The sequence below is a fragment of the Onychostoma macrolepis genome, chromosome 24, assembly GCF_012432095.1.
Source record: "Onychostoma macrolepis isolate SWU-2019 chromosome 24, ASM1243209v1, whole genome shotgun sequence".
NCBI lineage: Eukaryota > Metazoa > Chordata > Actinopteri > Cypriniformes > Cyprinidae > Onychostoma > Onychostoma macrolepis.
In genome coordinates this window covers 2,981,762-3,005,673 of record NC_081178.1, presented here as the reverse complement: position 1 = coordinate 3,005,673, position 23,912 = coordinate 2,981,762, and the positions used below count along the sequence as shown (strand labels likewise).

The window sequence follows — 23,912 nt, the reverse complement described above, 5'->3', positions numbered from 1 at the left end:
GGCCGCTGTTCTTCCGGCTCCAGATGGAAGCCTGCAGTGTGATTTGTGAATGTTAGTCCTTTTTTATTTAAGGTTTATTCACACCGAGAGCCACATGACAATTTCACCTCTGATTTATCAACCCTTCGTGCTGCTTATGCAGTTTTAACAAATACAATTATTCATTTAAAAAGATGAAAACTAATTTATTAAAATAATTATTAAAAACTATTAAAATAAAAAGATTGATTGATTGATTGATTTTATTTATATAATATAAAAATTTATTATTTATAAAATATATATTATACAATATTTATTTATTTATACGAATGAATGTTTTGTATTTATTTATCATTTATTCATGTATTAATCATTCATTTATCATACATAGTAAGTCATCTAACATAAATCATTTTAATAAATATAAATGCATATTTATATATATATATATATATATATATATATTATTTTATTTATTTATATTATTTTATTTATTTATATTATTTTATTTATTTTTAAATTATTAAAATAATTTTTGGCCAACAACATAATAGGCTTACAATATAATTTATTTTTTAATATATATTATATTTTATATATATTTATTGTTTTATATATTTTGATATGTATGTGTGTGTATATATATATATATATGTGTGTGTGTGTATGTGTGTGTATATATATATATATATATATATATATATATATATATATAACAATAAATATATAATATACACATACATATATACACACACACATACAGTGGGGCAAAAAAGTATTTAGTCAGCCACCAATTGTGCAAGTTCTCCCACTTAAAAAGATGAGAGAGGCCTGTAATTTTCATCATAGGTATCACCTATGAAAATCACATTGTAGGATTTTTAAAGAATTAATTGGTAAATTCCTCGGTAAAATAAGTATTTGGTCACCTACAAACAAGCAAGATTTCTGGCTCTCACAGACATGTAACTTCTTCTTTAAGAGGCTCCTCTGTCCTCCACCCGTCCACAACCTCAAACAGTCCAACTCCAAACTCCACCATGGCCAAGACCAAAGAGCTGTCAAAGGACACCAGAAACAAAATTGTAGACCTGCACCAGGCTGGGAAGACTGAATCTGCAATAGGTAAGCAGCTTGGTGTGAAGAAATCAACTGTGGGAGCAATTATTAGAAAATGGAAGACATACAAGACCACTGATAATCTCCCTCGATCTGGGGCTCCACGAAGATCTCACCCGTGGGGTCAAAATGATCACAAGAACTGTGAGCAAAAATCCCAGAACCACACGGGGGGACCTAGTGAATGACCTGCAGAGAGCTGGGACCAAAGTAACAAAGGCTACCATCAGTAACACACTGCGCCGCCAGGGACTCAAATCCTGCAGTGCCAGGCGTGTCCCCTGCTTAAGCCAGTACATGTCCGGCCCGTCTGGAGTTTGCTAGAGAGCATTTGGATGATCCAGAAGAGGATTGGGAGAATGTCATATGGTCAGATGAAACCAAAATAGAACGTTTTGGTAAAAACTCAACTTGTGTTTGGAGGAGAAAGAATGCTGAGTTGCATCCAAAGAACACCATACCTACTGTGAAGCATGGGGGTGGAAACATCATGCTTAGGGGCTGTTTTTCTGCAAAGGGACCAGGACGACTGATCCGTGTAAGCGAAAGAATGAATGGGGCCATGTATCGTGAGATTTTGAGTGAAAACCTCCTTCCATCAGCAAGGGCATTGAAGATGAAACGTGGCTGGGTCTTTCAGCATGACAATGATCCCAAACACACCGCCTGGCAACGAAGGAGTGGCTTCGTGAAGCATTTCAAGGTCCTGGAGTGGCCGAGCCAGTCTCCAGATCTCAACCCCATCGAAAATCTTTGGAGTCCGTGTTGCCCAGCGACAGCCCCAAAACATTACTGCTCTAGAGGAGATCTGCATGGAGGAATGGGCCAAAATACCAGCAACAGTGTGTGAAAACCTTGTGAAGACTTACAGAAATGTTTGACCTCTGTCATTGCCAACAAAGGGTATATAACAAAGTATTGAGATGAAATTTTGTTATTGACCAAATACTTATTTTCCACCATAATTTGCAAATAAATTCTTTAAAAATCCTACAATGTGATTTTCTGGATTTTTTTTCTCATTTTGTCTCTCATAGTTGAGGTATACCTATGATGAAAATTACAGGCCTCTCTCATCTTTTTAAGTGGGAGAACTTGCACAATTGGTGGCTGACTAATTGCTTTTTTGCCCCACTGTACATATATCTTTTTATTTAATTTTATTCGATTTAAAAAAAAATTATAATAATGAAATTATTATTTTAGAATTTTTTGAATGCTTCTCCAACATTAAATATAATTGTATGTAAATTTCTCTCAAACCATCCACCATAAATTATTTATAAAAGGGGGGGAAAAATGTCAATATATATATATACAATTAAGCACATTTTCTCTTCAACTCACAGTTGACTTTAGTTAACTTTGGTGTTTGCAATAAATAAATATCTTTTATAATTTATCCCTGTTATTCCTATTGTTATTATTATTATTATCTGTATTTAGTCCATGTTTTTTGTACTTCTTACCACTGATTGAAATATATATTTATAATTTTAATTTCTCTCAAGTTATCCACTATATTGGGTGAATTAATTTTTCAGTGAGAACATTGCAATGCATTCCTTTCCTATTCAAAGAAAATATGTTTGAATGCATTATAATGTTGCTGCCTAAAAGTGCTTTCTGCGTATGTTTTCACTATCAGAGCAGCAGTGTGATGCAGTAACACACGTGTTTTCTCCTGTCATGTGTTGCAGGCAGGTACTGGTGGTTCTGTCCCAGCTGGAGGGGAACGCCGGATTCTCCATCACACACAGACTGGCCCATAGGAAAGCGGCGCAGGCGTCTCTGGGCGACTGGACATCTAGTAAAGCCACACACTCGCCTCAACTCACGCCAGACACTGACGGACTGCACAGACCGCGGCCGCTTTGACACACGCTCACACACACACACACACACACACACACACACACACACACACACACACATAGACGCACTGTCCTGTCATGAACCCACATAGACAAGTTCAGACCCGTGATGATGATGAACACGCACGCAGCCACTGAGAGGGACTGGGTGGAACTACTGAGCCAATCACACGTCTGCTCGCTGAGCCAAGACCCGCCCACTGCAAACACAGCCACTCTGCGCAAGCACACGTGTGCCATGAAGAGCTGCATTCACATCCCATCCTGGAGTACACCGTACCTCTCCTGTCACCGGACTTTACCTTCTAGTTTCTCTCCATGTGTTCAGACAGATGGCAAATCTCATTTTAAAGGGTTCCTCCACCCCAAAATGAAAATTTACCCCCATGTCGTTCCAAACCCGTAAAAGCTTTGTTCGCCTTCGGAACACAATTTAAGATATTTTAGATGAAAACCGGGAGACTTGTGACTGTCCCATTGACTGCCAAACAATTAACACTGTCAAGGCCCAGAAAAGTATGAATATAAAATAGTCCATCTGCCATCAGTGGTTCAACCGCAACGTTATGAAGCTACGAGAATACTTTTTGTACGCAAAGAAAACAAAAATAACGACTTCATTCAACAATAATCGCCTCCTCTGCGTCAGCAAGTCACAAGCCTCCCGGTTTTCATCCAGAATATCTTAAATTGTGTTCTGAAGACGAGCAAAGCATTTACGGGTTTGGAACGACATGGGGGGGGTAAGTGATTAATGACAAAATTGTAGTTTTGGGGTGGAGTAACCCTTTAATATTTCACACGGCTCATTTCACCCAGAGTCATAACAAAAAAAATACATTGTTTTAAAATAGCTAAATTAAGCCTGTTTTTGGGACCATTATTATTATTATTACAGTTTCAATTATCTCATTTTTTATTCAATTATATTAAATTATCTGTCATGCAATTTAAGAAAATTTCCCCTAAAATTCACAATATTTCTGACTTCTAAACATTTCAGTTTTATTTTAATTATATTATAATAATTGTAATAAAATAATAATAATTATAATAATAATAGTGCTGGGCAACGATTAATTGCAATTAATCACATCCAAAATAAAAGTTTTTGTTTACATAATATATGTGTGCATTGTGTATATTTATTGTGTATATAAAGACACACACATACAGTATATATTTTGAAAATATTTACATGTATATATTTATATTCATATAATTTATATTATAAATAAATATATTTAATATATAAACATAACATATATTTTTCTTAATTATATACATTCATGTGTGTGTATTTATTTATATATACATAATAAATATACACAGTACACACACATTATGTAAACAAAACTTTTATTTTGGATGCGATTAATCGTTGCCCAGCACTAAATAATAATAATAATAATTATTATTATTATTATTATAGCTTAAGTTTTATTAGATTTTTTTTTTTTTTCATGACAATTAAACACATTTTCCCCTGAAATTCACATTACTGTAAAACTCCTGGCTTCTAGACATTTTAGTTTTAATTTAATATTGTTATTATCATCATTATTATTATTATTATTAAGTTATATTCCCCCCCCCTTAATTTTCCCTTCAAATCTGGACATTTCACTTCATTTTCGTTTTTACTTTTATAATTTTTGTTATTTAAGATTATCTTCACTAGATTCTTTCAATACAATTACTTCAATACAATATTTTACTGTTTTTATTAAAAGTAAAAAAAAAAAGTTTTTTTTTATTCAAACTACACTTAGGCAGTACGACAAAATGTTACAATGTTAATTTTTTTATTTTTTTTTATATAATTAGAAATGAATGTCAATATTATACCATTGTTTTTCCACATTTCTGTAATAAGGTTTTTTTGTTTTTGTTTTGTCTGAATTTTGGGGTGTAAAAAAAAAAAAAAGTGTGTAATTGTCACAGTGCAGGATATCTTGAAGGCCCAAAATACAGATTTAATTTCCTTAAGCATAATGTATCTTGATTCTTCCTTTAATCTTAGGGTGAAATGTGCCGAGTTCTCAACATATTTTGTGAGATTTAGGTTTAATGCCGTTTTGACAGCCAATCAGCAACCTGTTCTGTGGTCACATGTTCTGTGGGTAATGTAATGACAAATGGCGATACTTGATTTTAACAGAAGGCCAGGTGTGGTAAATGAGGGGTTTATATGTTTGAACGCACATGTGGGAAGCATCTTTTAATTTATTAATGTTTTAGTACAGAAGCACAAGAGAAGCTGCTGAACGAGAGCTGATGTGCAGAGACTCATGGGAATGTTTTCACCTGTCTGGATCTGAGCAGCAGGTTGATCGTGTGTGTTGGACTTTATTTGTGCACTGAGCGTCTCGTGTGTGTTTTTCCTCTGAATGTTGTCGGTCAGTGTCTCCCTCTGTTGGTGTGTGTCGGTCTGATCATGTGACGTCTCTCTCACACACACACACACACACACACATACACATTCTGTCTTTCTTTTGTAAATTGTACAGCGCTGTTCCCCTCTGCACAATCCTATCAGAAGTACTCGCTGTAATTATACAGATCTCCGTTGGCCAGGAGTATAATATGTAGAATATTTTATTGATTCTTGGACAAAAAAAAAATGTATAAAACTTTCAAATCTGTACGGTTCATTTGCAATCTCAGGTTCGGTTGGACCAAATGATAAATAAAGTTTTTTTTTGTTTAATTTTTTTTTTTTTAAATCAAGAAACATGCGAGTTGCTGACTTGTTTTTATTTGTCACATTGTTTGTTCTGATCTTAAAGGTGAAGCGTATTATTATTTAAGTGTTAGAATAGTTTTCATATCACAGTTTAATGTAGTAGACATTCTTATATTTATATAGAGTTCTTAGACGTTCTTATATTTTTGTAATTTCATCAACGCTTCAGAAATGACGGATTAACAGTTTGATTCTACATTACAACTTTACATAATTTGTTTTTTTAATGTATTGTGAATTTTCTCTGAACTAGATAGTGAAAGTATATTTTAATACTGCAAAATATAGGGTAAATTCACTTTTTTACACTATATAACCAATAGAACCAAAATACATACACAGAACTTTTAGAACAATACATCAATTTTAAATGCAGTTTGTTTTTTAATAGAATATCAAATCAATTTGCATGTCCCCAATAATCACTGCAATATTTTATTTGGCTGTAGTCTAAAAAGCAGAAACCAATTTACCCTACATTTTGCAGTCATTAAGATTCATATATATTAGAAATTTAATCATTGTAGACTTTTTATTACTATATTTTATATAATTATATGTCACTTTTTCCTAAGAATGACGCTGAAATTTCATATAATAAATGCATTGATCATAATAAAATAAATATATATATATATATTAGTCCTGTCAAACGATTAATTGCATCCAAAATAAAAGATTTTGTTTACATAATATATGTGTGTATACTGTGTATATTTATGTATATATAAAGACACGCATACAGCATATATTTTGAAAACATTTACATGTATTTACATGTACATATTTATATTCATATAAATTATATAATGTATAAATTAATTTAATAAATAAACGTAATGTTTTTCTTAAATATATACATGCATGTGTATTTATAAATATACACAGTACACACACATTATGTAAGCAAAAACTTATTTTCATTTGACAGCACTAATATATATATATATATATATATATATATATATATATTATGTAATTATATCTAACTTTTTCCTATGAATGATCCAAAAATGTCAATAAATGCAATAATCATAGATAAATTATATATACACACACACACACACTTTTTCCTGAGTGACCCAATGATTTGATCGTAAAAGGGCATTTAATGTGATATGTAGTAGACTTCTATGTAAAAGCAAGGATCGCCGTATGAAGTGGGTGACTGAAATGTGGGTGCACTGAAGTAAGTGTAGTTTTGGGTAATGAATAGCTGGTGGGGTCTCGGCGTAACTCTAGAGCTGCTGGAGTGACTCGGGGGGAGGGGTTCTGCAGGGTAAGGAAAATCTTCTGGCTAATTTGAACATGTTCCCAGAGACCTGGACCTGGACGGATGTCAGGCTCGCCCCTCGTCCCAAAAAAGGAGAGTGGGATGAGTGCATGACAAAGAGAGGTGGAGTTACTGAGGAGAAGCAGCAGCTGGATTTTCATGAAGTTTCTGCTGCTCATATGTGAAAATTTACAGATTGCTGTTTCACTGTGAGTATTATTTTACAAGCTTTCATATTTGTATTCAAATGATTTTTCTGCAGTGATCATTTCTCCTATTAAGTTTGTTAGTTTATAGGGTTTCTCTGGCTTGAGTGTGAAGGTTGAAATATATTAGAAATAATATTTCACTCAACTGTTTAGAGCGTGAAATGATTGCAGCAGTTTTACTTGATAAACCAGACGTATTCTCTTTTATTTCTCTTTTCAATCTCTGTCTGTGGCCTTCTTTCACTTTTATGCTTTTAATGATTGATGGCTTTGTTTGTGAGTATCTGATTTGAAATATTGGATCACTGACATGTCGTTTATGATGTTTGTTCAGATTGTGTCTCTATATGAGCATTTGATTCTTTAATGTTGAGGAATTACAACTGTTGGTGAAAATTGGTTGCTGCATCAGTCAAATATTGAAGTTATGCTAATGTTTTGAGTGAAGGTCGAATCACCCAAAAAAAAAAAAAAAAATTCTGCATCACCCTCTAAAATCATACTTGAAAGTTTCAGATCAGTAAGACTTTTTTGGGAGGAAATATATACTCTTCCATAAGGATGCATTAAATTGATCAAAAGTGACAGTAAAGACATGTTACAAAAGATTTCAAATAAATGCTGTTCTTTTGAACTTTCTATTCACCAAAGAATCCTAAAAAATAAAATGTATTAGTTTCCACAAAAATATGAAGCAGCACAACTGTTCGCAACATTGATAATAATCAGAAATGTTTCTTGAGCAGCAAATCAGCATCTTAGAATGATTTCTGAAGATCATGTGACACTGAAGACTGGAGGAATTCAGCTTTGATCACAGAAATAAATTACATTTTACAATATATTCACATAGAAAACACTCATCTTAAATAGTAATAATATGTATAAAAACAAATGTTTTACTGTACTTTTGTTCAAATAAATGCAGCCTTGGTGAGCAGAAGAGACTTATCTCAAAAATGTTATAATTAATTTATTTGTTTTATAGTAATAACATTTTTACAGTACGCTATCGACCGTTATAAATGTGCTTAACTGTCATGAAGATATCTGCAAAAAACCTTACTGGGTGTTTTCTTTATGCAAAATATAATTAGATTTTTCTTTTAATTTTAGGTTGAAATATGAACCAAAATAAGTGTTATTATATAATCACAGTGTGTGTATTTGTAGCTCATGAACTAATGGACTGAGATATCAACTACACTTCAGAACCAAAATCTTTTGTTGTCTACACCTTATGAATTGTGCGAGTGTGTGTGTGTGTGTGTGTGTGTGTGTGTGTGTGTGAAGAGCTCATTCAGAATGGCTGGTCCAGTTCCAGCGCTCCCAGACTCATTTACTCCGAATTCGGACACCGTTTACTCGGATCAGTTTGGCTTTTACTCTCTGGACAGTAACGTTCCTGGTCTTTCTAAAGTCATCTTAGACAAACTCAACATGAAAGACTACAAAGAATACAGGTGAGAAACACACTCTTATAGTGGAGAACAGCCTGGGTTTGTAGTGTTCAGATGCCGTGACTCTCTCTCTCTCGCTCTCTCGCTCTCTCGCTCTCTCTCGCTCTCTCGCTCTCTCTCTCTCTCTCTCTCTCTCTCTCTCTCTCTCTCTCTCTCTCTCTCTCTCTCTCTCTCAGGGCTGCACTGGAGGGCAAAGGAAAGGTGGGATTTCGCTCTCACAAAGAGATGTTTCAAAATCTAGAAGAAACGTTCAAATTCTGCACCTGCTGCTCCAAACTCCCGTCCAACCTTTCAGACCCAAAAGCCCTCAAACGCTGCATTAAGTGAGTATCGTCACTCAATTCAAGATGTGCAGATTACTGAAATATAAACCAGTGCATTGTTCAGTGAGCGAAATATCACTAAAACTACACTTGAATTATTTATGAATCAAAAAACATGGACAAAACATTTTTATATATTGGTTTTAATAGTTTTGGGTTCCTACTATTATTATAATTCATAATTATTATGATGTTTGTGGGTCACGCTGACCCTAAAAACCACACTATGAAAAAAATAGTAACCATTGCAAATAACAAATAGATCAAAACAGAATTATAACAGAATTATGACTTAAAAAAAACACATTACCAAAGTAAGTAAATTGATTAAAACTTAAAATAACACTTTTTACACACATTTTAAACATTTTGTAATTGTATTTAATACTGTATGCAATTGTTATTTCATGTTTTTGGAAGTGGATTTTCTTTTATCCCTAATTAGACTTCATATTTTGCATTTTAGCCTCAATTTGAGCATAAATGATGTTCTTTCTACAAGTCTAATTGTTTAATAAATAAAAATTATTAATAAATTAATAAATCATTTTATATATATATTTTATATATAATTCTGCAATTCTGGCAGAATTAATAACTCACAGTTTTGAGATAAAAACTTACAATTTTGGGGGAAAGTCAGTTTGTTGGTTTTCATCAATTCTGACTTTTTCTCAGAATTTATATAACTTACAATTGCGAGATTCTGAGATATTACAGTTTTGAGAAAAAGAGAGAGAAACTTTTTAATATTTTAATTCCATAATTGAAAGTGCTGTAAAAATGGGGACATTTCTGGTTGCAGCTGAAGTTGGGATGTTTTGTTGGGGATGCCCTCGGTGTCACATTAGTAGGTGTATAATGAGAGTCAGTCAGTGCTGTTGTCCCAGCTGGCGCTGTCTCTCCTGCGGCGGGTGAAGGTCGTTCACAGTCTTGCTGTACGGTTCTGCCCTTCAGAACATTATCACCTGCTTATTAACATACAGAGCTAATGCAGGATGTTAACACCTCTGTCTGAACAGCAGCAGATAATGTTGTGTGCTAACACGCTAATGCTAACACCTCACACAGGTCTGTCCCACCCCACGCTGCTGATCATAAACAATTAAACTATAATTAACTATAACTTAACTGTGATATTTGTAGTTAAACCATAGTGACTGCAAACAAACTATTTTTCTACAGGAAGCTTGGTTGAACTGTGGTAATTGTAGTTGCAACCGCAGTCTTTAACAAATGGTTTTACTGCAGTAGGCTCAGTTTTTTTGTTGTAAAATCATGGTAAAAATGTTGTAGATATGGCAGCCATGCTTTTGGTACTTTTTTTATTAGTGAATCGCATCAAGTGACCCAAAATAGCCCACAATATAGTTCAGTTCACACTGTTCTGTCCTGGAAGAATAAGATCAGAATAAGAGTAAGATCCGACGGCAGACTTTCACCTAAAAATAGCTGTTCGTGAAGTAATGCTGGAGGCCGGCTCAGTGTCTTCATTCAGGTTTTTATTGAACAGACTGCTCAATCGAAGCTGGAAAGCCAGGTTATTCTGTGCTGAGAGACCCAGAAACCTGCCTTCAACACCCAGGAAAGATTATTCCCATTTCTACAATATTGATCCACCCTCAAACATTACTTAAGGCGTCAGTCTACTAAGAGTTGGTTTATTTAAATTACACAAAAAAATTAATTATATATATATCTTCTTAAAGTAATATATATATATATATATATATATATATATATATATGTCATATGTAAAAATGTTATATTTCATAACATATAATTATACATTTTTAAATTTATTTTTATATCTTATATAAAATATCAAACTAAATATCATATATGTGAGAAATGCATATAGTATATATAAAAATATAAAATAAATATATATATATATATATATATATATAAAATTATGCTATATTGTTTATTTATATTGTTTTGTTTTATTGTATTATTATTGTATTTATTGAATAATATATTTATATATTTCATTGTGTTTGTTTGTTTATCAAATAAATTAATGATATAATTATTTATTTTTAATTATAGAAAAATATTTAGTATGTATAATATATTTATATAATATTTGAATATTTTATAATATATAAATATACCATACTTGGCAACGTCATGTCACTTTTCATTATACATTTTAAAAATTATATATATATATATATATGTATGTATGTATTATATAAAATATCGAACAAAAATAATAATCGTATACGTAAGCGTATACTTATATAATATGCTTATATATTTCATTACGTGTGTGTGTGTGTGTGTATATATATATATATGTGTGTGTGTGTGTGTGTGTGTGTATGTGTGTGTGTATATATATATATATATATATGTGTGTGTAGCAATATTAAACAATATAAATACAAATTACATTATAGTATATATTTATATTCTATCGTTTTATTGTGTTATATATCAGTTTATCATATTGGTTGTGTCTCTTTTTGTCTTTGCCGGCTGTTCTCTTAAAACCTGATATGAATTTTTAGCCTTTGTGCAAAGAGGAGACGTTTACGACAGAGTCACACACACCGCATGACAACACAATAAAAACTTAAAGTACTGAAATGATGAGGGCAGCTGCTAAAAATGGCACAGACCTTTTTATCTGTCTGCTGAAGCCTCGACTCGTAAGTGCTGATATTATGCAATACGTTTAGCACAAGCTTGCTTTAACTCTTCAGCGTCTCGTTTTGTGCTCTCAGGTGTCTGAACGTGTATTACTGCAGTAAAGACTGTCAGAAGAAGGACTGGTCTTTGCATAAGCAGTTCTGTAAGATGCTTCATAAGGTCTCCATCGACAGGCTGGTGGAGTGGCTCGTTCACACAGGTCAGAGGAAACCATCTCTACAGCGGTGGCCAAAATTATTAGAACACTAGTGTTTTCACCAGCTAAAATATAGTTTTAAGTCAGTTATTTCTATCTTTTGCTGTAGTGTGTCTGTAGGAAATATCAGTTTAGATTTCCAAACATTCATTTTGCCATTAATTGTAATAATCCAGTGAGATGTTTGTAACAGCCAGTGCTCCACACAGAGATCTGATCTGATCATCATCTGTCTGTCTGGAGTAACAAGAAGAAACAGAACAAACTGAGACAGACTAAATCCAGAAGAACTGTGGCAACGTCTCCAAGACGCTTCAAGAAACCTACCTGCAAAGCTACAGTACTGTTAAAAGTTTTTTTTGTGTAAAAATGCTGTAAATGAGGATGCTGTCAAAAATAATGTCATAAATAGATTTCCTTTATCAATTAACTTCTATTAACTAAATTTAATCAACATTTAGTGTGAGCATCCTTTGTGTTTAAAGCAGATTTTGTCCTCGCTGCACTTACACATAGTTTTTCAGGGAGCTTTGCAGGTAGGTTTCTTGAAGCGTCTTGGAGACAGTTCTTCTGGATTTAGTCTGTCTCAGTTTGTTCTGTTTCTTCTTGTTACTCCAGACAGACAGATGATGATCAGATCAGATCTCTGTGTGGAGCACTGGCTGTTACAAACATCTCACTGGATTATTACAATTAATAGCAAAATGAATGTTTGGAAATCTAAACTGATATTTCCTACTGACACACTACAGCAAAAGATAGAAATAACTGACTTGAAAACATTTTTAGCTGGTGAAAATACCAGTGTTCTAATAATTTTGGCCACCACTGTGTGTGGTTGGAGTTGTGAGAGGTTGTCAATCATCCTTTGCTCCAATAGGAGATCTTCCTTTCCCTGCGGAGGCGTGGTCTCGTCCCGCTAAAGACATCAGGTGTTGGGATGACTGGTTGTCCATGCAGGGAGATCTGACGCCCCGTCTGGACACAATCCTGTCTGGACAAAACATGACAGACCTCTGGACCAATGCCTGCAGACCACGGCCGGAGGAGGCGGAGCTTCGTAAGTCTGTGTGGCGAGTGTGCAGTGAGTTCTTCTCTCGCTCGCTGACGCTGGGCCTCGGGATTCAGATGGCCCGTCTGGACCCATATTCCCGTCCTCTGACCGTACATCTCGTTGGGGCCGGTCACAACGAGACCCTGGGAGCCAGAACCACAGACATGGACGAGCTCAGCCGCATGTTCCCGGGGCACCAGGGGCTGGAGGTGGTGATGGTGGGGCCCGAGGTGGTCCAGGGGCCCATCATGAGGCCCCCGCTGAGGGCGTTTGGACCCCGGGGAAAGGTTTACATCAGCGCTTACAAGGGCCTCTACCATCAGTTCTGGGAGGAAGTTGTGGAGAAAGGAGAAGCGGCCAAACCAAATCTTGTGGTCGGATTTCATCCAGGTACAAACAAACACATGCAAAACATTAACCATGCATAAAATTAAAACTATTAAAAATCATTTTTGGTAATTGAAATAAAGTTGAAATAAAATATAAGTATTTGATGAAAAACTTATATAATTGAAATAAGTTCAAAGTACTAAAATTACAAAAAATAAAACAGAAATTAAAAACCTATATATAAAAAAAAAAAAAAAAACTGAAAATAGCACATAACAAAATGACAAAAAAATAAATTAAAATGAATGAAACTGAAAATACAAAATAAAATATTCTTACAATATTAATTCTTCAAAAAATAATAAATACTGTACTATTTTTTTCTATCATTTATTAATATTTTAATTATCTTTTCTTTTTGTACCTTTCATTTTTTAGTTGAAACAAAGTTTTAGTAATTTTATTATTTCTATTAGTGTTTAAACATATTTCTCTTTGGCTTTAATTTATATTTATTTCAGTTTTCGTTTTGGTGATTGTAGTACTTCAGCTTAGACTTTTTTTATTTCATTTTAGTGGCCAAGGGAACATATTATTTTATTTGATTCTATCAGCTTTATTTCAATTAATAAAAACTAAATAGTTTTAAGTTCAAAAGCATTGAGGATCTTAATTAGGCTCACAACATCAAACCTATGCATAAAAAAACGGATTAACCTTAAAGCACACAAATTTATATAATTGAAAATAATTAGCAGTAATTAACAAAATATTGCACTACAAAAAAAGAAGTGAATTGAATAGCAGTGGTTTAGTGGTGTAGTGTGCTCAGTTCTACAGTCTGAGGTGTTGAGGAGTTTTCTAGGTTAGAGAGCTGACTTACACTGCCGTCTGAACTCATTTGACCCTTTAAGCTCCAGCGGGGGTTTCGTTGCCATCTATAGATTCAGACAGTTGATTCTTTTAGTGAGATTCACTCTTTGGACAGGTGCCACTTCACCAGCGCTGCAATTCATCGGTCTGGGCTTCGCTGTCTGACTTTTACAAGCAGTGATTCATAGTAACAGCTGAGAGTTTTAGACTCTGAGCAAACCAGCCACATGTGGACGTGCATGTTAGAAAACACTGAACAACTTCAATTCATTTAACAACAAGATGTTAAGACATTTTTCTTTACTTGGCTGTGGTGGTGTAGTGGTTAAATCCCAGGCTGGTCAGCAGAGGGTTGTTGGTTCTAATCCGGGATGTAAGATGAGCTGTAATAACTGAGGATCATCTCTGCGATGAATGAACTGAGAGTCACTTTGAATCAAAGCATCTGCTAAATGACCAGTTACTTATTTACTTAGCGGTAAAATTAACACGCGACAAGTGTCACCTGCAAAACTGACTCGGCGACAGATGCTTGTGTAATTTGTGAAAAAATTTAGCATCAAAAATAAAGTGTCAAGAAATCCACGTTTAGTGCCAGAAATATACAGATAATCCTGTCAGGTATCAACGGATTCAATGGATTCAGTATATATTGTGACAATTTTTAGTTAATTTTATTCACTTTAAAATTCTGCTTTGATAAAACAGCTAAATATTTCTTTGAAATAGGAATAATAAAATATTATTTTGATTAAATACAATTGAATGGTTTATAATATAGTTATTATAAAACTAAAATCACTACTTATAAAATAAATGTTAACTGAAATAAAATAAAATATAAAAAATAAACTTTTTATTTCAGCTACATTTCTCCTTTTATTTAGTTTAAGTGTAAGTGCTAAAATAACTAAATTAATAAAAAAAAAAAAAAAAAAAAAAAATATATATATATATATATATATATATATATATATATATATATATATATATTAAAAAATGAATAAAACTAATAAATGTGACAAATACTGTATATAAATAAGAAAATATAAAGAAAATAAAAGTAACAAATATTAGAAAAGTCTGAATCTTAAAATATTAATGACAGCGATTAATAAAAACTATAGAAAAATAAAAAATAAAACTAATAAATATGACAAATATATAAATAAGAAAACATATGAATAAAGTTTAATTTAAGATATGAATGAAAACAACTAATAAAAAAATATATAGACATTAAAAAATTAATAAAACTAATAAATATGACTAAATGACTAAAACTTCAACTAAAATGAAAATATATAAATAAAGTCTAATTAAAAATATTAATGAAAATATAATAGTATATCAATGATACTAAAATTTCATTGATTTTGGAGCTTGCTTTTCATTTAAACAGGGTTCAAACTGCTGAAAACCAAGTGAACGTCATGCACAAACACAATGCAAACGCACACAGCCCCATTATTCTCACCCTGAGGCGATCATGCTGTTTCTCTGGGTCCCTGAGTGCTTAAATCTCCTCATATCCAAACACACATGACGACACTTCTTATCTGGGAAGAGGGGATGTACACGCTATCAATCACAAAGTGGAGACAAACAAACAAAGAGTGAGATTATCCAGCTGAACTCTCTTTGTGTGTGTGATCCGATGATCTGCAGCTGTCAGCTTCTGTCCTCTCTTTTTAGCTGTCTTTGTGAGCTGATGAGCTGGGTTTTGTTGTTTGTGATCTGGTTCAGGGTTCCACGCGTCTCAGGGTTTAGGAGAGGGCTGGCTGCCCACGTTACTGCTGCTCAGAGACTATAACATCCCATCCATCTTCACCATGTACAAGTAAGTGACACTCAGTCAATACTCACAGTAAGTGTTTTCATGCCATATCCCAGGCTTTTGAACTGAGAATGACTTTTTATATACTTATTTTATTGTAATTGTGTGTGTGTGTGTGTGTATGTGTGTGTCTTACATACATCCAAAGCGACTGGCATTTAAAGGCATACATTTTTGAATGCATTCCTTGGGAATCAAACTCATGACCTTACACCATGCTCTACTGTTGTAATACTAATGTATTATTTATTTATTATTATGTAATGTTGTAGAATAACAATAAATAAATAAAAATGCAAAAAAATATACTGTATATAAATATAGAAAATTGACCATTTATTATATATCAAAATATATAATAAATAAATAATATATAAAAATACAATTTAAAAAATAAATATATATATATATATATATATATATATATATATATATATATATATATATTTATTATTATTGTATGTATGTGTGTATATATATATAATAAATTATATACATTTTATTATGTTTGTGTGTGTGTATTTAATATTTTATCTTTACATATTATTCTGTTCTATTCTATTCCATTTTATATCATTTTGTATTATATATATATATATATAATTTTTTTTTTTTTTTTGCATTTTATTTATTTATTTATTTATTTATTATATATTTTGATATATAATAAATGGTCAATTTTCTATATTTATATACAGTATATTTTTTGCATTTTATTTATTTATTGTTATTCTACAACATTACATAATAATAAATAAATAATACATTAGTATTACAACAGTAGAGCATGGTGTAAGGTCATGAGTTTGATTCCCAAGGAATGCATTCAAAAATGTATGCCTTTAAATGCCAGTCGCTTTGGATTAAAGCATTTACCAAATGCATACATTTATTTATTTGCTTGTTTTTGTGTTATTTATTTATTTATTTATTATTTTGGATTAATACAATTCCTTTGTGTTGATTTTATTTCATTGTTGTATTTATTCATTCATTGTTTTTTGTTTGTTTTTTTGTGTTGGATTAATGAAATTCCTCAGTGTTGATTTTATTTGAATCACAATTAATCGGAAATTCCTCTTCCTGTTGTTCCATTGCAAATTTCACTATAACATCCTGTGTGCCAATTAAATTCAAATAATTCTTTTTTTTTTTTTTTGCATTTTAATTTTTTTCCCAATAGCAGACAAACACAGTCCTTGGTTCCAGGATGATCGGTTCCCTCCAGTGTCGCTCATTCACTCTCTGCTGTGTCTCTGTTACAGTGATGCTGAGCTCCAGTATTCCCTGAAGATCCTCATAGAGCTGGAGATGGACGTTAAAGACACCGGACCCAATCCCTTCAGCTCCCAGAAACCCGAGCAGGTCCAGTCCAGCCCAAACAAGGGCCCCAGTTACTGCAACGCATTTTATATTTACTTTCAGGGTCTGCTGGAGACACAACAGGAGGAGTAGACTCTCACAGACCTTCGCCTTCATTCACTTAGAAACCAGCTGAATGCTTCTAAAAAAGCCTGCAAATGAATAACCCCCTGAATGGCACTTGCTATTACAGTTGAATAATTATTTAAGAAATAAATGTTTAACGTAAAACTGCTGTTAAACAGTTGCTTGCAACACAATTTAGTGAACATTTAGCGCCCCCTAGTGCTGAAATCTGCCATGACATTTCCTTTATTCGCTCTTTAAAAGTTTTATATTATATTATATTATATGTGAACCTGGACTACAAAACCAGCCATAAGGGTCAATTTGTTTGAAACTGAGATGTAAGCATCACGTGAGAGCTGAATAAATAAGCTTTGCATTGATGTATGGTAGTTAATATAATATTAATATAGGAAATTTACAAAATATCTTCATGGAACATGATCTTTACTTAATATCCTAATAATTTTTGGAATTAAAGAAAAATCGAAAATTTTGTCCCATATAGATATTGTTGGCTATTGCTGCTACAAATAGCCTACCCGTGCTACTTATGACTGTTTTTGTGGTCCAGGTTCAAATTTGATAAATAATCTTCATAATCATTCATTTTTTATTTAAAACCAAAAGGTCTATTTTGATCCCTTAGTCAGAGCTCGTGCCAGATTTGTTTATTATCTGTATGTTTTAGCTTCACTTGAGTGATTATTTAATATGGAAGAAGCTTTATAAAGCTAATAAAAACATTTATATAAGCAAATAAAACATGCGTCTATATTTATTTTTCTATAGGGTCTATTATCTATTTATTATAGGCTACATTGCTGAAGCTCAAACAATACAGCATGGCGGGGGAAAATGTAGGCATGTCGTGCAAGTCGCTTTGGATAAAAGCGTTTGCCGCCGAATGCATACATGTAATGTAAACAGTCTAAATAAATTAATAAATCTTTTTATTTAAACTTTTTTTTTTTTTTTTTTGGAGAATGGGCCATGTAATTATTAATGAACGTCTCCGTTCTTGTAAACACCACTGTGGGTCAGAAGTTGCTGGTCTCCGCGTGAACATGTAGACACCCGAGAATCTCACCCAGAAGCCTCGAGAAAAGCCCCGCGCCCCGCGCACAGAGGCGCGCGCGGTATAAATCCCCGCAGGAGCAGCCGTTCAGTCTCACTGCATCTAACAATGAACAACTCCAACAGGTAAGATCCACGCTCTCTTAGTTTACTGAGAATAAAGTGCATGCTTTACTGTAAGGCAGATGAGATAACGTGATCCAATCTGGATTCCTTATGCTCTGACGCACTTTTAAAGATTTTAGTAAGCAGACATAGCTGAAAGTTATTATTAATATATCATTATTATTTATTTAGTGAAAGGATTTCTGAGTTTAAAGTTAAAAATTTGTTTGCTATTTATTTATTTGTTTATTGGCCTTTTTTCCCTACAATAGAAACCATCAGAAATTATAATGGTTTCCACTACAAATACCATTACAAACATTAAAAATGGGTTTCTGTAGTGTGTTTTGGGACATATTCCATTAGGATTGAGTGGTTTTAACAATAGAAGGTGACCAATTACCAGTAGAAACCCACAGGGTCCATTACAGTTAAAACCAATACAATCCCCATTATAGCCATTACAAAATCTGTGATGGTTTCTATTGTTTTTTTCAGCAGGGTTTAATAGTCGCTCATTTAGACTGTGTGTTTTATAACCACATAGTCTCAGCTGTCTCACTGCATGCTGGGTGCTGTATTTTGAGAGGGGATATAAATATCCCAGCAGCTGTCTGTGCTTCTGTTCATTCACTCCGGCCTCATGAAGGCTCTCAAGTACAGTACAATCTGCTGTTTAGCTACTGCATTAATACCTGAGTTCCTGTTTTTCCACACTGCTTCATTCTCATGTCATTTCTAGCATTCATTAAAAGAGTAGGAGCGACTGGTGAATCCTGAGCAGGGGGTTTGTGGGGCCCAATCATGAGCCCAAGAATAGACTAGCGCTAAATAATCACTCTCAAAATCAAATTCAATGTTCTTTATTCATAAACAGTCTTGCTCTTTGCCATAACACTAGCAGCAATAGTAACTGTACTATTAGCAAAGTACTTTCTAATGGCAAAGTTTATGGTGAACTCTGAACTACAGGCCCAAAAACATGCAAAATTGAGTGTTTGATTTCTAAATGTCTCCAGTGTTTCCTGCGCTCCAGTAGTTCACAGCACAAACAAAGCAAGCCCGTGTTAATCATCTTACTGCACGTGAATCTGTATTTAATGTTGTGTCTGTCTTTTATTTGATATTGCATGGTTTTGCATCATGTTTTTGAGCATTACACAACATATCCGTGTTTGTGCCAAAAATACTAATGGAATTGATTGGATCACGCATATAAAAAAAAATAAAGATAAGATGTTTTTAAAAGTGTCTCCTGCTCACCAAGGCTGTGTTTATTTGATCAAAAATGCATTAAAACTCTAATATAGTGAAATATTATTGCAATTTAAAATTGCCGTTTTCTATGTGAATATATTGTAAAATGTAAAAGCATCATTACTCCGGTCTTCAGTGTCACATGATCCTTCAGAAATCATTCTAATTTGCTGATTTGCTGCTCAAGACACATTTCTGATTGTTATCAATGTTGAAAACAGTTATGCTGCTTCATATCTTCGTGGAAACAGTGATACATTTGTTTTTTCAGGATTCTTTAATGAATAGAAAGTTAGCGTCAATTTGATCAATTGAATGCATCCTTACTAAATAATAGTTTTAATTGCTTTCCAAAAAAAATAAAAAAAACATTGTCTGACTCAAAACCTTTGAATGATAGTGTACGAATGGCAAAAGATAAAGATATTTTGCTCTCCTAAATGCACAATATTTAAAATGCATTTCAGTATTGTTTTTTTCTCTCTCTATCAGAACAGACCAGGCACAATTATTATTATTTTTTTTTTACAATTTACAAACTCTCTCTCTCTCTTTCTTCAGTGTTTCAGACGGTAAGGCCAATAAGCCTTTTACATTCCGTTCACCGAAGGAGATGTTTGAGAAAATGGAGGAATCGTTCAAAATATGTGCGCAGTGTGAGAGACTCCCATCACAGGCCACAGGCTCGCTGAAGAGATGCACGCGGTACGATGACGGGATGATTCAGATGAGATGAGAATAAATGCTATATCTCACATTTATAACATCTCTTTCTGTCTTCTACAGCTGTCTGAATGTGTATTACTGCAGTAAAGAGTGTCAGAAGAAAGATTGGCCTCAACATAAACTCTACTGCAACAAACTACGCATGGCGGCGGTGGACAGACACGTCGAGTGGCTCGTTTATAAAGGTGAGGATGATGAAGATGCAGCCAGACCATCATTACTGTCTTTTTAGTACAGTTTCTAATGTCCAACACACACACACACACACACACATATATATATATATATATATATATATATATATATATATATATATATATATACTGCTGCTTAAAAGTCTTTTATGCTTATTAAGGGTGCATTTATTTGATCATAAATACTGGAAAAAACACAGTAATATTATGGTAGAATATTTCATATTTAAGTTTTCTATTTTAATATACAGTAGTCTACATTTGAAGTTGATCAAAAAAGTTCATCAAAGTTGTCCTAAGACAAGAACGGGTATTGTTTTGGTTTTAGGACAACTTTGATGAAAGGTTTTGATCCACTTCAAATGTTGACTACTATACTTTAAAATATAATTTATTTCTTTGTTGCAAAGCTGAATTTTCAGCATCATTACTCCAGTCTTTAGTGAATCATGATCCTTCAGAAATCATTCTAATATGCTGATTTGTTATCAATGTTAACAGTCACACTGCTTAATATTTTTTGGAACCTGTGATACTTTTTTCAGGGTTCTTTGATGAATAAAAAGTTCAAACGAACGGCATTTATTCAAAAAAGAAATCTTTTATAACAGTAGTCTTTACTATCACTTTTTGATAGTGCTGGGCAACGATTAATCGCATCCAAAATAAACGTTTTTGTGTACATAATATATGTGTTGTGTGTATTTATTATGTATATATAAATACACACACACATGCATGTATATATTTAAGAAAAATATGTTATGTTTGTATATTAAATAGATTTTTATATAATATAAATTATGTGAGTATAAATATATACATGTAAATATATACTGTATGTGTGTGTCTTTATATATGCATAATGAATATGCACAGTACACACACATATTATATAAACAAAAACTTTTATTTTGGATGCGATTAATCACGATTAATCATTGCCCAGCACTACTTTTTACCAATTTAACGCATCCTTACTGAGTAATAGAATTTATTTCCTTTAAAAAAATTAAGAAAACAATTTACTGACCTCAAACTTTTGAGTGGTAGTGTATAGTGTGTGATACTGTATGTAAATGATATATAGTATATAATAAATGTATAATTTTTATGTTAATATATTTATACATAGGAGATCTTCCTTTCCCTACGGAAGCATGGTCTCGTCCCGCTAACAAAATCAGCTGTTGGAAAGACTGGTTGTCCATGCAGGGAGATCTGACGCCCCGTCTGGAGCCCATCCTGTCCGGACAAAACATGACAGACCTCTGGACCAATGCCTGCAGGCCGCGGCCGGAGGAGGCGGAGCTTCGTGAGTCTGTGTGGCGAGTGTGCAGTGAGTTTCTCTCCCGGCCTCTTACGATCGGAATGGGAGTGAGGATGTTTAACTTGGATCCGTACTCGCGGCCGCTCACCATTCACGTGGTGGGAGCCGCTCACAACGAGACCCTGGGAGCCAGAACCACAGACATGGACGAGCTCAGCCGCATGTTCCCGGGGCACCAGGGGCTGGAGGTGGTGATGGTGGGGCCCGAGGTGGTCCAGGGGCCCATCATGAGGCCCCCACTGAGGGCGTTTGGACCCCGGGGAAAGGTTTACATCAGCGCTTACAAGGGCCTCTACCATCAGTTCTGGGAGGAAGTTGTGGAGAAAGGAGAAGCGGCCAAACCAAATCTAGTGGTCGGATTTCATCCAGGTACAAACAACCCACCGGAAAACATTTATACCTGAGTATAAAGTTTGGGGTTGAAGATTTAGATTTTTCTGCTCATCAAGGATGCAAGTATTTGATCAAAAATACAGTACAAATAGTAAATATTATTGCACATTTAAAATAACTGTATTCTATGTGAATATATTTTAAAATATAATTTATTTCTGTGATCAAAGCTGAATTTTCAGCATAATTTCTCCAGTCTTCAGTGTCGCATGATCCTTCAGAAATCATTCTAATATGCTGATTTGCTGCTCAAGAAACATTTCTGATTATTATCAATGGTGAAAATAATAAAAAAAAAAGCTTACTGCAAACTTTTAAGTGGTAGCGTACTTACGATGTCCTCTTAGTTTTAGTACGGTATAATCAGAGCAGTATTTACGTTCCTCATAAACAATAAGGGCCTCTATCTGTGTATAAGCACTGATTTTGCTGATTATACCTTTAAACTTTACAGTATGTTGAAATTGAGCTCTCATTGGTTATGAACTGTATTTTCAGGGTTTGAGGGACAAGAAGTGAATCAGGATTGGTTGCCGACACTCCTGCTGCTACGAGATTACAATATCCCGACGTTATTCACCATGATCAAGTATGTTATACATATATGGACAAATACAAGTTCACACATGATATACAGAACACTATTTATGAGAATGACAGCTGTTTTACTTACCTCTATCTATCTATCTATCTATCTATCTATCTATCTATCTATCTATCTATCTATGGTTCAGTAATGAAGAGCTGCAGAGTACTCTTCATATGTTTATGGAGTTGGAGATGGATGTTAAGGACACCGGCTCAAACCCCTTCAGCTCTTTGAAACCTGAACAACTGCCAAAAAGCCCCAACAAAGCACCCATTTACGCCAACGCTCACTATGTTTCTTTTCGTGGACTGCTGGAGGTGAAAGAGGAGGAAGAACAGAACTAACGCTGGATATTTGAACTCAACTTTAACCTCAACCTCAATCTCAATAAAGATCATGCTAGTGGCTGCAGAAGAAGTGTATTTGTTAAATGAGTGTTTATGAGTATTGAAATGTTATGTTCAATTTTTCAGTGCAGATAAGAAAATGAATGATGTAATGTGAAAACATGGGATCAATTAATTTAATTTATTAAAATAGACCTATAATATTATAATATAATTTAACCCATTGATTCAGTGTGCCTGAAGTCCTACAGCGTTTATTCAAAATCATGCAAATATACTGATAAATCAACTTGTCGTTTTAAGATAAACCAAAGACTTTATAGATAAAAAGGAACTTAGGATAAACTTAGCTTAGCAGACAAATGACAGACTTAGCATACAATGATACAGTTCAAACATAACAACATTTATTTATTTTACTAGCCTAGCATGGTAAAACAGTTTTCAACTGTCAGGAGCTTGATATATTTGAGAGTTTTTTTATTGTGGAAACACTAGTCTATAGAAGTCTGTCAAACTCAGGAAGCAGTAT

The 23,912-nt window shown here is 33.5% G+C and overlaps 3 protein-coding genes across 3 annotated transcripts in view; all 3 read left to right on the top strand.

The window, feature by feature from the left end:
- Window positions 1-4,098, top strand: part of capn15 (calpain 15) — a 32,278-nt gene extending 28,180 nt beyond the window's left edge. The window contains 1 exon segment of the mRNA XM_058766263.1: window positions 2,802-4,098. Within this exon segment, the coding sequence (XP_058622246.1) occupies window positions 2,802-2,979 (178 nt within the window). The 3' untranslated portion in view covers window positions 2,980-4,098.
- Window positions 4,099-7,116: 3,018 nt separating this feature from the next.
- LOC131533751 (putative protein MSS51 homolog, mitochondrial) lies at window positions 7,117-18,101 on the top strand. Its single transcript, XM_058766220.1, has 7 exons — window positions 7,117-7,203; window positions 8,497-8,666; window positions 8,840-8,986; window positions 11,719-11,843; window positions 12,721-13,284; window positions 15,844-15,937; window positions 17,200-18,101. Exons 2-7 carry the CDS (start codon window positions 8,509-8,511, stop codon window positions 17,387-17,389), a joined length of 1,278 nt encoding a protein of 425 aa, XP_058622203.1. The 5' UTR covers window positions 7,117-7,203; window positions 8,497-8,508; the 3' UTR covers window positions 17,390-18,101.
- Window positions 18,102-18,395: 294 nt separating this feature from the next.
- On the top strand, window positions 18,396-23,476 carry mss51 (MSS51 mitochondrial translational activator). The gene is made up of 6 exons (XM_058766230.1): window positions 18,396-18,565; window positions 20,363-20,506; window positions 20,588-20,712; window positions 21,857-22,420; window positions 22,943-23,033; window positions 23,179-23,476. Exons 1-6 carry the CDS (start codon window positions 18,549-18,551, stop codon window positions 23,375-23,377), a joined length of 1,140 nt encoding a protein of 379 aa, XP_058622213.1. The 5' UTR covers window positions 18,396-18,548; the 3' UTR covers window positions 23,378-23,476.
- Window positions 23,477-23,912: the final 436 nt, after the last annotated feature.